Below are 13482 nucleotides of genomic sequence, written 5' to 3' on the forward strand. Positions count from 1 at the left end.
TCTATAAATGCTAAATATCTACTAATGAAATGACGGAACGTGCCATACTGTATTTAAATACATTCTCCTTTCTAAAATTCAAATTCATTTTATTAAATGTATAGCTGGTTATTTCATAATTATGACCGTCTAATAATACAGGCAAGAGAATGAGATAAAAAAAAATTACCTTCTTTCCTATCACTCTTTCCCATTAGAAAATCTTCTGTATAGGGTGTCATATCCAAACGTAATGGGAAGGAAAAGTGTGTGTTCACTTTCTCTTTCATCATTGTTACCATATTAAATGTATACCTCATAGTATTAAAACTCAGAATGCGAGGCAATTTCTTAAAACACGCCCTGAAAGACAGGAAAAAAACAAAACAAAACAAAACAAAAAACACCTTAAAAATCTCTTCTAAAAGTACTTTATCTGGTGTCACTTACATTTATACTATATGTATTTCAGTATTCAACTCAGAGTAAATAATAAATAGTATTTTAAGTCATGCTCTTATTAAATACATCTATACCTATATCTACCTCTTACATGTCTTTTTTCATTCTGAAAGGGTTTTCCTGTGTCTAAGTATGAAAAATATAAATTTACAGTATGCTGTGGTAAATTCCATGAAGATATATATGTAAAGGTGCTATGGAAGCATAAACTTCAAAGGTAAGGGTGATGTCTTTGGTTCAAAATTTTCTTTTCCATCTTAAATAGGAATTGAATTATTTTTATAAGTTAGAATTGCAAAGTTTACTTGTATCATTTACCAGATGTATGATCCTCAACAAGTACTTAACTTCTGAGCCTAATTCCTTTTTTTTTTTTTTTTAAGATCTTTATTTATTTATTTGAGAGACAAACACAGAGAGAGGGAGGGAGGGAGAACAAGTGGGGGACATAAGCAGAAGGAGAAGAAGGCTCCTTGCTGAGCAGGGAGCCCGATGTAGCGCTTGATCTCAGGACCCCAAGATCACGACTTTAAGGTAGATGCTTAACCGACTGAGCCACTCAGGTGTCCCCCCTCTGAGTTTAAATCCTAATTTGGAGATTTATAAAATGGAGATTTAAGTGCCTACTCCCTCCTACTTTTAGAATACTGCCTGGCAAATAACATTCAATAAATATTGCTTGATATTACAACAATAGCAGCAGCAAGATACCTAAATCTTACGGCATAACAAATACTGCTTGAAGTTCAAATTATTTTAAGATTTTTATTTATTTATTCATGAGAGATACAGAGAGAGAGGGGCAGGGAGAGAAGCAGGCTCCCTGCGAGAAGCCTGATGTGGGACTTGATCCCAGGACCCAGAGTAATGACCCGAGCCAAAGGCAGATGCTCAACTACTGAGCCACCCAGGGGCCCTGCTAGTTCAAATTAAACCAAAATTTTAGTTTAAACATATACAGAAGTTTGGATTCATGAAAAATATGAATTTGATTTCTTCAAATTCTTCACTCAACTTAAGATTCTAGAGATTTTGAAATCTTAGAATTTAAAGAGAATCTCTTTAAGAGAGCTTAGTTTAAAAAAAAATTAGGAGGGCAGCCCAGGTGGCTCGGCAGTTTAGCGCCGCCTACAGCTCAGGGTGTGATCCTGGAGACCCGGGATCGAGTCCCACGTTGGGCTCCCTGCATGGAGCCTGCTTCTCCCTCTGCCTGTGTCTCTGCCTCTCTCTCTCTCTCTCTCATTAATAAATAAAATCTTAAAAAATATTTAAAAAAATAAAAAATAAAAAAATAAGGAATTTAAAGAGATAAAGAAGGTAGGGAAAGCATTTCACAAGCAGAGAAATTAAGTCTAAAAATCCATCATTACCGATTATTTGGGAGACTGGCAAAATATGCTGTTATGTAAGTACAAAGGACTCAAATGATGAAGGGCCTTCTGTGCAATATCAGTGTATGAACTGCATCCTGAGTTAAGTCACTAAAGGACCTATGGTGGTCCATGAAACCATGCAAGATTTAGAGGATAAATGATGTAATGGAACTAAAGAGACGAGAGTTATGTTACAGACTTATTTAATCTATAACACAGAAGTCACAGTTGGTTGAACAAAGCACAACATTCTGATTCAGCTCAGTTGAATTAAGAATCTTAAGATTGATGTTATGGTGGTAGAATTACTCAGTAAAGAATGAATAAACAGAAAAACAGAGGTTTGAAGATAAAGCAAAAGATGATCCTTAAGCTCCTTTCTTTCTGTTGTGACCACTTACTATGTTATCATAGACATTCAAAAGTATGGGGAAAATATAAAAGGACCGAGTAATACTTTGCCTGAAAAATGAGAATATTTCAGAAAACAGCAGAATTGTATTAGCCAAAACAAGGGAGTATCTCACGAAGTAGGAATTTATAAAAAATGACATATTTTCAGAAGCTTATTTCTTTCAACTAAAAAGACATTCTCAAAAGAAAATGCCAGAGTTTATTAATTATCTTTTATTGATTCCTCACTATTCCCCCCTCCACAGTAACAAACCTTGTGTCTTAACTCATACCCTAACCCTAACCCTAATTCTCATTGGATGAGCCTGTCTTATCCCTGTAACTGCTTGCACAGTTATGCTTTCACTTAAGTATGTCTACCGTGTAACTTTTCTCTCTTGCAACCAACTTGACATCTGGAGACTGAGAAAAAGACTAGTATTCCTATCAGTGCAGATTTCCCTGGAAAAATCTTCTATTAAGTATTTTAAGACCTGGCTTTTCATTTTCTGTCTTCCAACATGCTTAGATCTATCCAGAAAAGTCCTGCTTGATCCTTAAGCCCTTTCTAGGTTCCATTTTCCTTATTGTTTTTTTATTGCCAAACTTCTAAAGTTAATGATCTAAACTTGAGGCCTATACCCTAACAACGCTTCTATTGCTACAACCTGAAAAAACATTCCACAAAACTCTTTTTGCAAAACCCAATGCTTTTTCTCAGCTGTCATTTTCCCTCTTTTTTGTGGACTTCGTCAATTGAATACCCTCTTCGGGAGATGCTCTTCCTAATTTCTACATTACCATCCTATGATGGTAATGATTTTCTTTCTTTCCTACCTTCAATTGTCACTTTTTCTTTCTTTCCTACTTTCAATTCTGTCACTTTTTCTTTCTTTCCTACCTTCAATTCTGTCACTTTTTCTTTCTTTCCTACCTTCAATTCTGTCACTTTTTCTTCTGCACTTTTAGGTTGACTTAAGTCTCATAATCAGCCCTTTACAACGGTTATGTTCTTTCTCAGGCAGATATTCAAATGGTGTCAACCAATTATGCAAATAATCCCAAAATCTAGATTTTTTTTAAAGATTTTATTTATTTATTCATGAGAATACACGGGGGGGGGGGGGGAGAGAGAGAGAGAGGCAGAGACACAGGCAGAGGGAGAAGCAGGCTCCATGCAGGGAGCCCAACGTGGGACTCGATCCCGGGTCTCCAGGATCACACCCTGAGCTGTAGGCGGCGCTAAACCGCTGAGCCACCGGGGCTGCCCCCAAAATCTAGATGTTAATCATCTTATGTCATGTGTATTACCAATCAATCATATTTTCTATTACTGGTTAATGCAGGCTTCTTGCACATACAAGGTCATTTCTATTTCTCTGCCTTTGTTCCTAATAACTGCATATGATGCTCCCTTCTTAATCCAATTTCTACTTGCCATTCAACATTCAGTTAGAGAATTGAAACCTCTTTACTCAACTACTCTGTCCTAAACTGGCCATCTTATGGTTGGCTCTTAAGAAAAAAAATATCCCACTTCAGAGAAGGATCTCTCCAGTTCATGAGGAGACCTTTTATCATGATTCACTAAGTGCACAGCAAAGGGCTAAAGCAATCAGACCTTGATAAATATTACCTTGGTAAATAATTAAAAGGACACAAAAATTTGGAAAAATTTAAAGAACTTCAAAGTATACTTGAATAATTGAATGAAATGTTGCCATACAAGAATAAGCTTCAGGGCACCTGGGTGGTTCAGTCAGTAAAGCAACTGACTCTTGATTTCAGCTCATGATCTAGTTGGGGGAATTGAGCCCCTCATCAGGCTCTGTGCTCAGTGTGGAGTCCGCTTGAGATTCTGTCTCTCCCTCTGCCTCCCACCCTTCCCCTGCTTGCACTCAATATAAATAAAATCTTTAAAAATAAAAATAAAAAAAAGCATAAGCTCCAAGCAGCTGATCCTAACCTTAATCACATAATTTTTAATAAAAGTTTAACATGAATTCATTGTATTTTACTTCCATTTGACGATGTATCAAAATGGTAAATATTACATTTCAAAAAGCGTACCTTTTTTCAGCTCGTACTTTTTTCCCACAATGAGAACAAGTATACATGTTGTCACCTTCTAAAGTGTCTTTAATAGTTACTTCATCAAGAGATTCCTGTGTATTAAATCAGATTTTAAAGTTTCATATTATTGTTTACAGTAGGCAAAATTACGAAAAGTAGTAATTATCATTTGGGCAGGATGCACAGAGGAAAAGAAACTTTTTAATAACAAAATTCTAAATTTTAGCACGAAAAAAATCCCCCCCAAAACTGACAAGATGCTCCATGAATTTTACTAAATTTTTCAAAAGTACAATTTTTCAAAAAATAAAAATTGTACTAAACATTTCAACTTAGGGGGAAAAAAAATCAGCTTTGTGGTCTACTTTTAATTCTTATTTGATCTGCATAGCTAGAAGAATAGATGAAAACATGAAAGTTAATTTTCTATTGAGATGACAAACAAAACTGCCGTATACAAGTATCTAGAAGCAGAAACAGTCTAAACAACATATACAATGTTACTTACATAAATGTTCTTCATATCAGCCACTTGGCACCTCACAGTATAAAACTCTTCAGCAGTCTGACTAACATGTTCACAATCCTGGTCAATCAACAATCAAATATCAGTAATTTATTATAATAAGCTAAAATATACATTAAGATTTCCAAAAGTAAAGAATAGATACAATACTTACCAAGGACACAACATTGTTTGTAATTACACCTCCAAACAAACTTTTGACGGTATTTTTCTTTAAAAACAAACAAAAGTGAGTAATTAAAATTGGGCAGGTCTGTACGGATTTCAAACTAACATCAGTATTCTGGTACTAACCAGTTCTGGAGACATTTCTTCAATTTTAGTAATGAGATCAGTAAAAAATTCGGTCATATCTTTTTGCTCCCCAGTATTCAGAGGCTGCTTATCCATGGTGTATGTTTTACAAAAGGGTCTAGGATTATATGCTTTGCATTCACTCTCCTGCAAAGGAAAAGGGGGAGAAACAAATCTACGTCTCAAAAAAAAGAACATTATCACAAGGTTCTTGAATAAATAACAAAACAACAAAACAGAGTAAATCTACAAAGCAACCGCTCTTTTCGATTTCATTTTGTATGATTTTCATGGCATTTTCAGTTTAATAGTCTTGGTGCCCAAAGATGCTTAATTATGAAGTCTGTGTTTTTTTAAGTCTAATAATTTCTACGAAGGAGTTTGGGACTCAAGAGATACAGATCTGTACTATCAAACATAAAATACTAATATTTTGTGGGTTAAATAAATTTTCCTACAGACTCAACTTTAGTAGGTATTTATTTATTTATTTATTTATTTATTTATTTATTTTTAATTCATTTGAGGGGGAGAGAGTGCACAAGTGGAGAGCACCAGCAGGCAGGGAGGGTCAGAGGGAGAGGGAGAAGCAGACTCTCTGCTGAGCAGGGTGCCTAACGTGGGGCTCAATCCTAGAACCCCAGGATCATGAGCTGAAGGCAGATGCTTAACAAAGTGAGCCACCTGGGTGCACCTGAACTTTAGTAGTTCTTAAGAATAGTTTAAAACACTCTTCTGTTTTGTCAGTTCAGATGGCATGTTCCAACTGTGTTAAATGGAGATTCAAAGCGGGATGAAGAGTGCCTGCGTGACTCAGTCGGTTAAGCATCTGACTCTTGATTTCAAGTTCAGGTCATGATCTCTGAGTTGTGACACTGAGCCCAGATCAGGCTCTGTGCTGGGCATGAAGCCTTCTTAAGATTGTCTCTTTCCCTCTCCCTTTTACTTCTCCCCTCCCCAAAACAACTGGAATCCCTGAATGACTAGTGAATCTTTTCATTTTGTTAAAAACTTCATTTACTGAATCCTTAGTGTCAGAAGTTGAAAAACACAGGAATAAACAATATAATCTCGGTCCTCAGGATTCTAACAGGCAAGAGTAGCAACTTTCACTACAAGTGGCAGGTATGAGACAGAGTTGTAGAATTACAGTTTTCTTAGAGGAGCTGAAAAACAAGTTGATTTGGGAAAGATGACAAGAAGAAGAAAAGGGAGAAAAGTGCTAAGGAAAGAGTGCTGCAGGTAGAAGGAACAGCATAAACAGCTGCACAAGTGATGAAGCAACAGTCATGATGGGCTTCCAAGAGAGGATACCTGCTACGGGATGAGGCTGGTATAGGAAGGAGTAAGAGAAGAGGTTGAAGGGGAACCTGGCTGCCTTAGTCTCGGGGCTGTGGGCTTGAGCCCCACATTAGGTACTGAGAAAACTTAAAAAAAGGGAGGGGGGGTTAAACAAAAGGGGCAAAATCAGAAGATATGTGCCATGCTGATCAAACTGAATACTATTTTGTTCGTAGTAAAAAATTACTGAAGTGTTTTAAGCAGGGGAATAATATTGTAAGATTTGTTAATTTTTAAAGATTGATTACTTTTATAGTTTTGGGGGTGGGAATTAAGAGGAACAAAGAGAAATCAATCAGAAAACTCTACGGGGGGATGGAGGGGAAGGGACCAGATACAAAAAGTTCTTTAAAGGACAAATTAACAGTCATCACAACGGTGACTGACATACGACTACTAAAAGTCACTTTGACAACACCAATAACTGACAAATTTAATTTGAAAAATAAGAGTACATAGTTAAGGGCAAATCTAATACAAATGAACTTCATTTAATGTCTGCAGCTGGGATCCCTGGGTGGCGCAGCGGTTTGGCGCCTGCCTTTGGCCCAGGGCACGATCCTGGAGACCCGGGATCGAATCCCACGTCAGGCTCCCGGTGCATGGAGCCTGCTTCTCCATCTGCCTGTGTCTCTGCCTCTCTCTCTCTCTCTGTGACTATCATAAATAAATAAAAATTAAAAAAAAAAAAAAAAAAAAAAATAATGTCTGCAGCTTATATAGGTTATAGCTAATTAGTTTTCCATATATAGTTGTCAAACATACCATTAAATATGTAAACATTTTTTGAAGCTCCAGAAGAGTGGTCTTGTGCTTCATATCTTCTGAATACTGGAAATTAAGAGAAATGTTCCATTATAACATACTGATGGTAGCAAATAAGACATTCTAATGAAGAAAGTGTTAAAATGTGCTTAATACCGTATCTGTTTTCATTCTTTTAGCTCTATGTAGAAAAAGTCTATTCAATTTAGCATTTTAAAAATTAAAATATTTTGATATAAATATAGCCATCACTATTATAAAGAAAACTGAATAAAGAAATCTTTTTAAAAAATTGCTTTCAGATCAAAGCTCATTTGGTGCAATACTGTTTTCACAAATTAGTAACTGTGCAAAGAACAGAAAACATCATATGTGTGCAATAAAGATTTTCTACAAATAAATTCATACATTAAGAAAATTGTTATAATAATAAATGACATCTCTCCATCACCTAGTCATACCTTTATTTTTTTCTATAACAGTAGTATATCCTTAATACTGCAGAAAAATTACTGGCCAAGATGCCTGAAAACCCCAAATATTCAAATATCATTAACTGAGATTTAGGTATCTAACTAGATCCATTCACTAGAGGCTTAGTCATGAACACCACCTTACAGGCACTTATTAGATATAGTCCAGCTCATCCAAATATTTAAAAAAAAAAAAACTATGAAATACGACCCTCACTACAAACTACTACCTGTCAAAATTGTGAATAAGCTCTGATAGTCTCATGGAATAATAAACTTCTCTATGCCAGAAGTATTACAGTAGTGTCAATTTTGTGAGGAGTGTTCAGTAATGTGGTCTGCTATTTAAGAGCTTATAATCCAACTGAGGACATAAGGACACTGAAATAGGAATCTATTCAACATATCATATAATTTTGCAGTAACTATATTATGTACAACAGGAACTGAGTAAAAGTAATCAACAAAATTGAGAAAACAACTGTAGTAATATTTCCGAAATATGGGAGGCTTAATACTCCATGAGATTAGAGTAAAAGTCACACAAAACATTTTCCAACACGTAATAGAACTGGTACATGTAAACTATACATATAAAACAAAAATGCTCAGGAATAAAGACCTGGATTTATATTTTCATTGCTAGAGAATGAGTTGTTGGCTGAAGAACAGAAGTGACTGAGTTCTAAATTAAGAAAAAGAATGTTTTATTTTACTTAATGTATAAGTTCCAAATATATACTCCACATATGTATTTTCTACTTAAAGAAATACATGTTTGCATCCATTAGGATGGCTATTGTCAAAAAACAGAAAATAAGTGTCAGCAGGGTTGTGAATAAATTGGTACCTTTGTGCGCTGCTGGCAGGAATGTAAAATGGCATAGGCACTATAGAAAACTGGCATGGTGGGTCTCAAAAATTTAAACACAGAACTCCCATATGATCCAGTAATTCTATTTCTGGGTATATATACAGAAGTGAAAACAAAAACTCAAATGGATACTTGGGACACTCGTGTTCATGGAAGCATTATCTAGAATAACCAAAAGATATAAGCAACCGAGAAGTGTCCAATGACAGATGAATGGATAAATAAAATGTGGAACAGATCATATAATGGAATATTATTCAGCCTTTAAAAAGGAAGGAAATTCTGATACGTGCCACAAGGATGAACCCCGAAGACACTATGCTAAGATTGTAGGATTCCACTTAAAAATGAGGTACCTAGCATAGTCAAAATCATGCAGACAAGTAGTAGAACGTAGTTGCATGAGGTTTGGGGGAATGGAGAATAGGAAGTATTTCATGGGTACAGTTTCAGTTGGGGGAAGTGAAAACATTTTTGAGATTGATGGTAATGTGTCAGTGTATTAACTACCACAGAACTATACACTTATACACAGTTAAGATGGTTAATTCTAAAAAAAAAAAAAAAAAAAAAAAAGAAGATGGTTGGGTATATTTTACCACAATTAAAATACACGCAGCTTCTTTTAAATTTTCTATGAACATCAGAAAAGGAAATAAAAATAACTAATGTATTCAAGTAAATAATCAAGTGTGCATTTGACTAGAGTACTTTCCAAAGTCATGTCAAATTCTATTAAGAATTTTTATGTAGAGACAAGTCTAAATTTAGTTTCTAACAAAAAATACTGTTTATGAAACCTACTCCTTATTAGCACATTTAATTGTTTTTTCTGGTGCTACATTTTAATTTCTGAAAATGCTAATGGCTAAACAGTGATCACTGATATTTAGAAAAGAAATCACGAAGTATGGCCATGTTAGCAGCTAGCCAGAAAAAACAAATCACTAAAACTATGCCTCTCTGATCATCCCTAGTTGTATAAAATTAAGAAGATGGGGCCACAAATCTAGACACAAAAATTTCCATATGCTAAATGAATCAGTTATTCAACTATTTCTAAGCATAATCAGTCTCAGAAGATAAACTTAAAAATATTAATATAACTATATTGTAACTTGGAGATTCAATTTGAAGCCTACCTTAAACATATTAAAGATTCATTGAAAATACATAAAGAGTTGCAATACTTTTGGTGGGGGGGGGGAAGGGTGGGGGAAGGGAGTTAGGACATCAAGATGACATGATGGAGGAAAACAAAAACCCAAGTTCAAGCATAAAGTAAGTTTGCCAAGAAATTATAAAAGCAGTGCAGAAAGCAAACTAAAAAATAGTCCTTGGTTAAAAAGAGTATAAACGAGAAACAAGAAAAATAGTATGAAGTAGATCTTATCCAAATAAACTAAGCCCACAGTGAAATTTACTTTGGGATAAAAAATAAAACAAGTTATGGGATCGCTGGGTGGCTCAGCAGTTTAGCACCTGCCTTTGGCCCAGGGCGTGATCCTGGAGTCCCAGGATCGAGTCCCACATCGGCCTCCCTGCATGAAGCCTGCTTCTCCCTCTGCCTGTGTTTCTGCCTCTTTCTCTCTCTATATCTCTCATGAATAAATAAATAAAATCTTTAAAAATAAATAAATAAATAAAACAAGTTATGATTCTGGTATATTCTACTTTGTTTTACACTTTGCTTATTTTCTATGTAGGAAAATTTATATTTATTTTTACTGAAAATATCATTTTCATTGTATACACTGAGTGTACATATTCCACAACTGTGTTTTCCTCTGAGAAATAAATTACACTATGTTAGGAGTAACCTATTGAAATGTAAAAATATTTAAGATATTACAAGCTCTGTAATCAAATACTGTCATTTTTTAAATTCATAAATTATTTTCTCAATGTTTTACGTTGAAATAATCAAGATTTATTAACAAAATTTAAAATTCTTTTATAGTTTTAATACTTAATGTGAAGAAAACTTACCTTAGCAGTGAAGACAGCCTGTCTTGCCTCAGGTATCATATAAAGTTGCTGAATAGTAGAAGCCAAGTAACAAGTAGCTCCAAGGTTAGTTAGGCCAACAAATCTACATTCAGCACGAACATCCTCATGGGGCCAGTAGTCCCACTTATAAGGTGCATGGGCTGCTGAAAAAAAAAGGGAGGAAAAGATGCCCCCCCCCCCAAACAAACTATGAAACATAATGTATTTTGCTTTTACTAACAGCCACTACTCTCCATTACTTCAGTCAATATACATTAAACATTATATAGGACAACCTAAAACTAATGTAACATATCAATAATATTCAAAAAATAAATTAGTAAGAACACATAGAAAAACTAGTTCATGCTCTAAGATTTCAAAAGACTGCCAAAATTTAATTTTGACACTAAATTATTCAATCAAAAAATTCCAATACTTGGGATACCTAGAAAAAGTCCTTTACACTTTTTTAAAATCAATGTTTACATTTTTAACATCTTGACAATGATAGTTTATAATGTTAAAAGTGTATGAATAGTGAATTCTCTCTTTAAGCCATGCCCTCCAAAATCTCTTTCCTGCTCATAAAATTTAGAAAGATTAAAAGGAAAAGTATGCTTACACTGCATGTGTTGTGCCATAACCCAGTTGTGTATTAGCCTATAGTTCTCAACGGATCCTTTTACCATCTCTACTAACAAATCATAAGCAGCAGCTCTTGAAGAATGTGATTTGCACTTTGGTTGTTGTCTGTCTTTTAGACTAGGCAACAAAAATAGGAGATTGAAGATATCTCTTAAAAATTCCTGGAAAAAGGAGAAAGGCCAAGTACATTATCTAAAATTACATATTAGTTATATTCTAAATATAATGAATATCTTACATAGAGTAAACTATATGACAATCTACAATTTACTTAAAGGCTATTTAAACATTTAGAGCAGCATCATATACAATCATCTGAAAGTCTTCCTAATGTTCATTTCTCTTAAAGAAAACAAAATGGGTAGAGATCACCTTTATTCCTCTTTATCTCTTGATAGATAATAGGTTCATTCTCAATTCCCATCTATAATCCTATTATTTTCTACTCCATTAAGTGACCAAAAGTTTTTGTTAAAGACTCATTACGTCCTATCTTGACTGTCTTTGCTATTTACTTTGGTTTCTCATTTCACTCTCCTAACAGTAACAGCAGCAGTAGCAAAAGCACCACCATACTCTTAATGAAAAGTTATGATGCCAGATAATACCTCAAGGCCCCCATACAAAAAACAGAGGAGGCTAAGAACCTTGCCTGGAGTCACAGAGTTGGAAGAAGTCAGAGCCAGGATTTCAGACACCAAGCTCCTAATTTCTATCCCAGTGAAGTTCAAACTCAAGTACAAGGTTCTACCATGCTAGATGTATTCTTCTTTAAATTCAATCTACCTGAGAAAGGGTCACCTTTCCCACTTGCTTTTTATTAATTGGTCCTTTGTTACTTTACCAAAGGTAGTTGTTTCTCCCATGCCTCAAATACTACCCTGGTACATTGTTTTGGGGTATAAAACCTCTCAGTGTATTGTGTAGAAAAGAGGTAATATAGTTAAGACTAACATAACATTCTCTTATCCTTAGAATGGCTGGTTTGTAAGGCTGGCTCCTGGTTGTCATGTGAAAATTTGAATGGCAAAAAAAAAAAAAAAAAAAAAATTGAATGGTAAAGAATTTGTTCCTCTGATATAAAACTTTTCCTATGATAAAAATGACTTATTATGCCTTTTGTATTTGGTTTGCTAAATACTTGCTTTCTACCTGAGAGTCTGGAATTTCAGACACTGTGGTCAGTTATATAGGTACTATAAATGACAACCCCTACCTTCACTCCATCTAAAACTCTTGACTTGTTAGGTTCAAGAGAGTTCATTCCCCTGATAAGACGACACCTCACACTTGTTACACTCATTGCTGGGGAAATTAAGCACATCCTCTGAAACTCCAATAGGAGAGGACTCATAGAAGCATGTACCTCATTTCCACCAGATTAGCTGGATGCTGTCTTTTTGTTGCTAATTTCATTTTGTATTATTTCACTATAATAAATCTTAGCCACAAGTACAACTAAATGCTGAGTTCTTTGAGCCCCCTTAGTGATAGACTGAACCTGAGGATGGTCTTGGGAACCTCTGCCACAGGTACTAAATAAAAGACAATTTGAAATACTTTCCCATTATGATCTCACCTCTTCCATCTCGTTACTGTCAAAGAAAGTACAAAGTTCTGAATTTGCAACAAAAAGTTTGGCTAAGAAATATGGAAAGTGAATAAGGTCTACTTCATATAGTTAACAGACTGATAAGTCTGTATCCTGCCTATCTTAGAATTCAGGTTAGATGATATGTCTTGGAGACAAAGAAAACATGTTTACTTCAACTATAAAATAACGGCATACAAAAAAAATAGGATTGGCTAATAACTAGTTTAAAATGATATTGGGGATAATTCTCTCCCTTTGCCCTTCTTCCCCTCTAAAAAAATTAAAAATAAATAAAATTAACTATCTTTGCCAATCAGTTTGGATCCAGAAACTGAAAGAGCAAAGTTTCCATAGCTCCAAAGCTTTGATGTATTTAAAATGTACTTAAAACCTATGATAAGATAAAAACATTTTATCAAAATATCAGGTTGGTAAAAGCCTAATGAAATGAATAATATTTTTATTTTCCTTACTCTGAATTTACCAGAAAAGAAGATCTCTCTAAGCGAAAGGGTAACTGATACACATTAATAGGTCCATTTTTTAAAAGATTTATTTGAGAGAAAGAAAGAACATGCACACTGAAGCATAAGTGAGGGGAAAGCGGGGGGGTGGGGGGGTGGGGGGGAGAGAATCTCAAGCAGAGTCCCCACTGAGCACAGAGCCTGACACAACGCTTAATCCCACTTTAAAATTGT

General features: G+C 34.9%; 1 protein-coding gene across 3 annotated transcripts in view; it reads right to left on the reverse strand.

Annotated features, from left to right (window-relative positions):
- The window catches only part of USP34 (ubiquitin specific peptidase 34), a 245570-nt gene that overhangs the window by 50877 nt on the left and 181211 nt on the right, over positions 1-13482 (reverse strand). For 2 of the 3 annotated variants that reach the window (XM_077915544.1, XM_077915547.1), the window contains exons 42-49: positions 11168-11351; positions 10543-10706; positions 7207-7272; positions 5101-5247; positions 4961-5017; positions 4789-4866; positions 4278-4372; positions 170-342 (exon numbers count right to left, since the gene is read on the reverse strand). In XM_077915544.1, coding sequence (XP_077771670.1) covers positions 170-342; positions 4278-4372; positions 4789-4866; positions 4961-5017; positions 5101-5247; positions 7207-7272; positions 10543-10706; positions 11168-11351 — 964 coding nt within the window. The remainder of the gene's footprint in view (positions 1-169; positions 343-4277; positions 4373-4788; positions 4867-4960; positions 5018-5100; positions 5248-7206; positions 7273-10542; positions 10707-11167; positions 11352-13482) is intronic. The other variant, XM_077915546.1, reaches the window with a different exon arrangement.

The sequence above is a fragment of the Canis aureus genome, chromosome 11, assembly GCF_053574225.1.
Source record: "Canis aureus isolate CA01 chromosome 11, VMU_Caureus_v.1.0, whole genome shotgun sequence".
In the NCBI taxonomy this organism is placed as follows: Eukaryota; Metazoa; Chordata; class Mammalia; order Carnivora; family Canidae; genus Canis; species Canis aureus.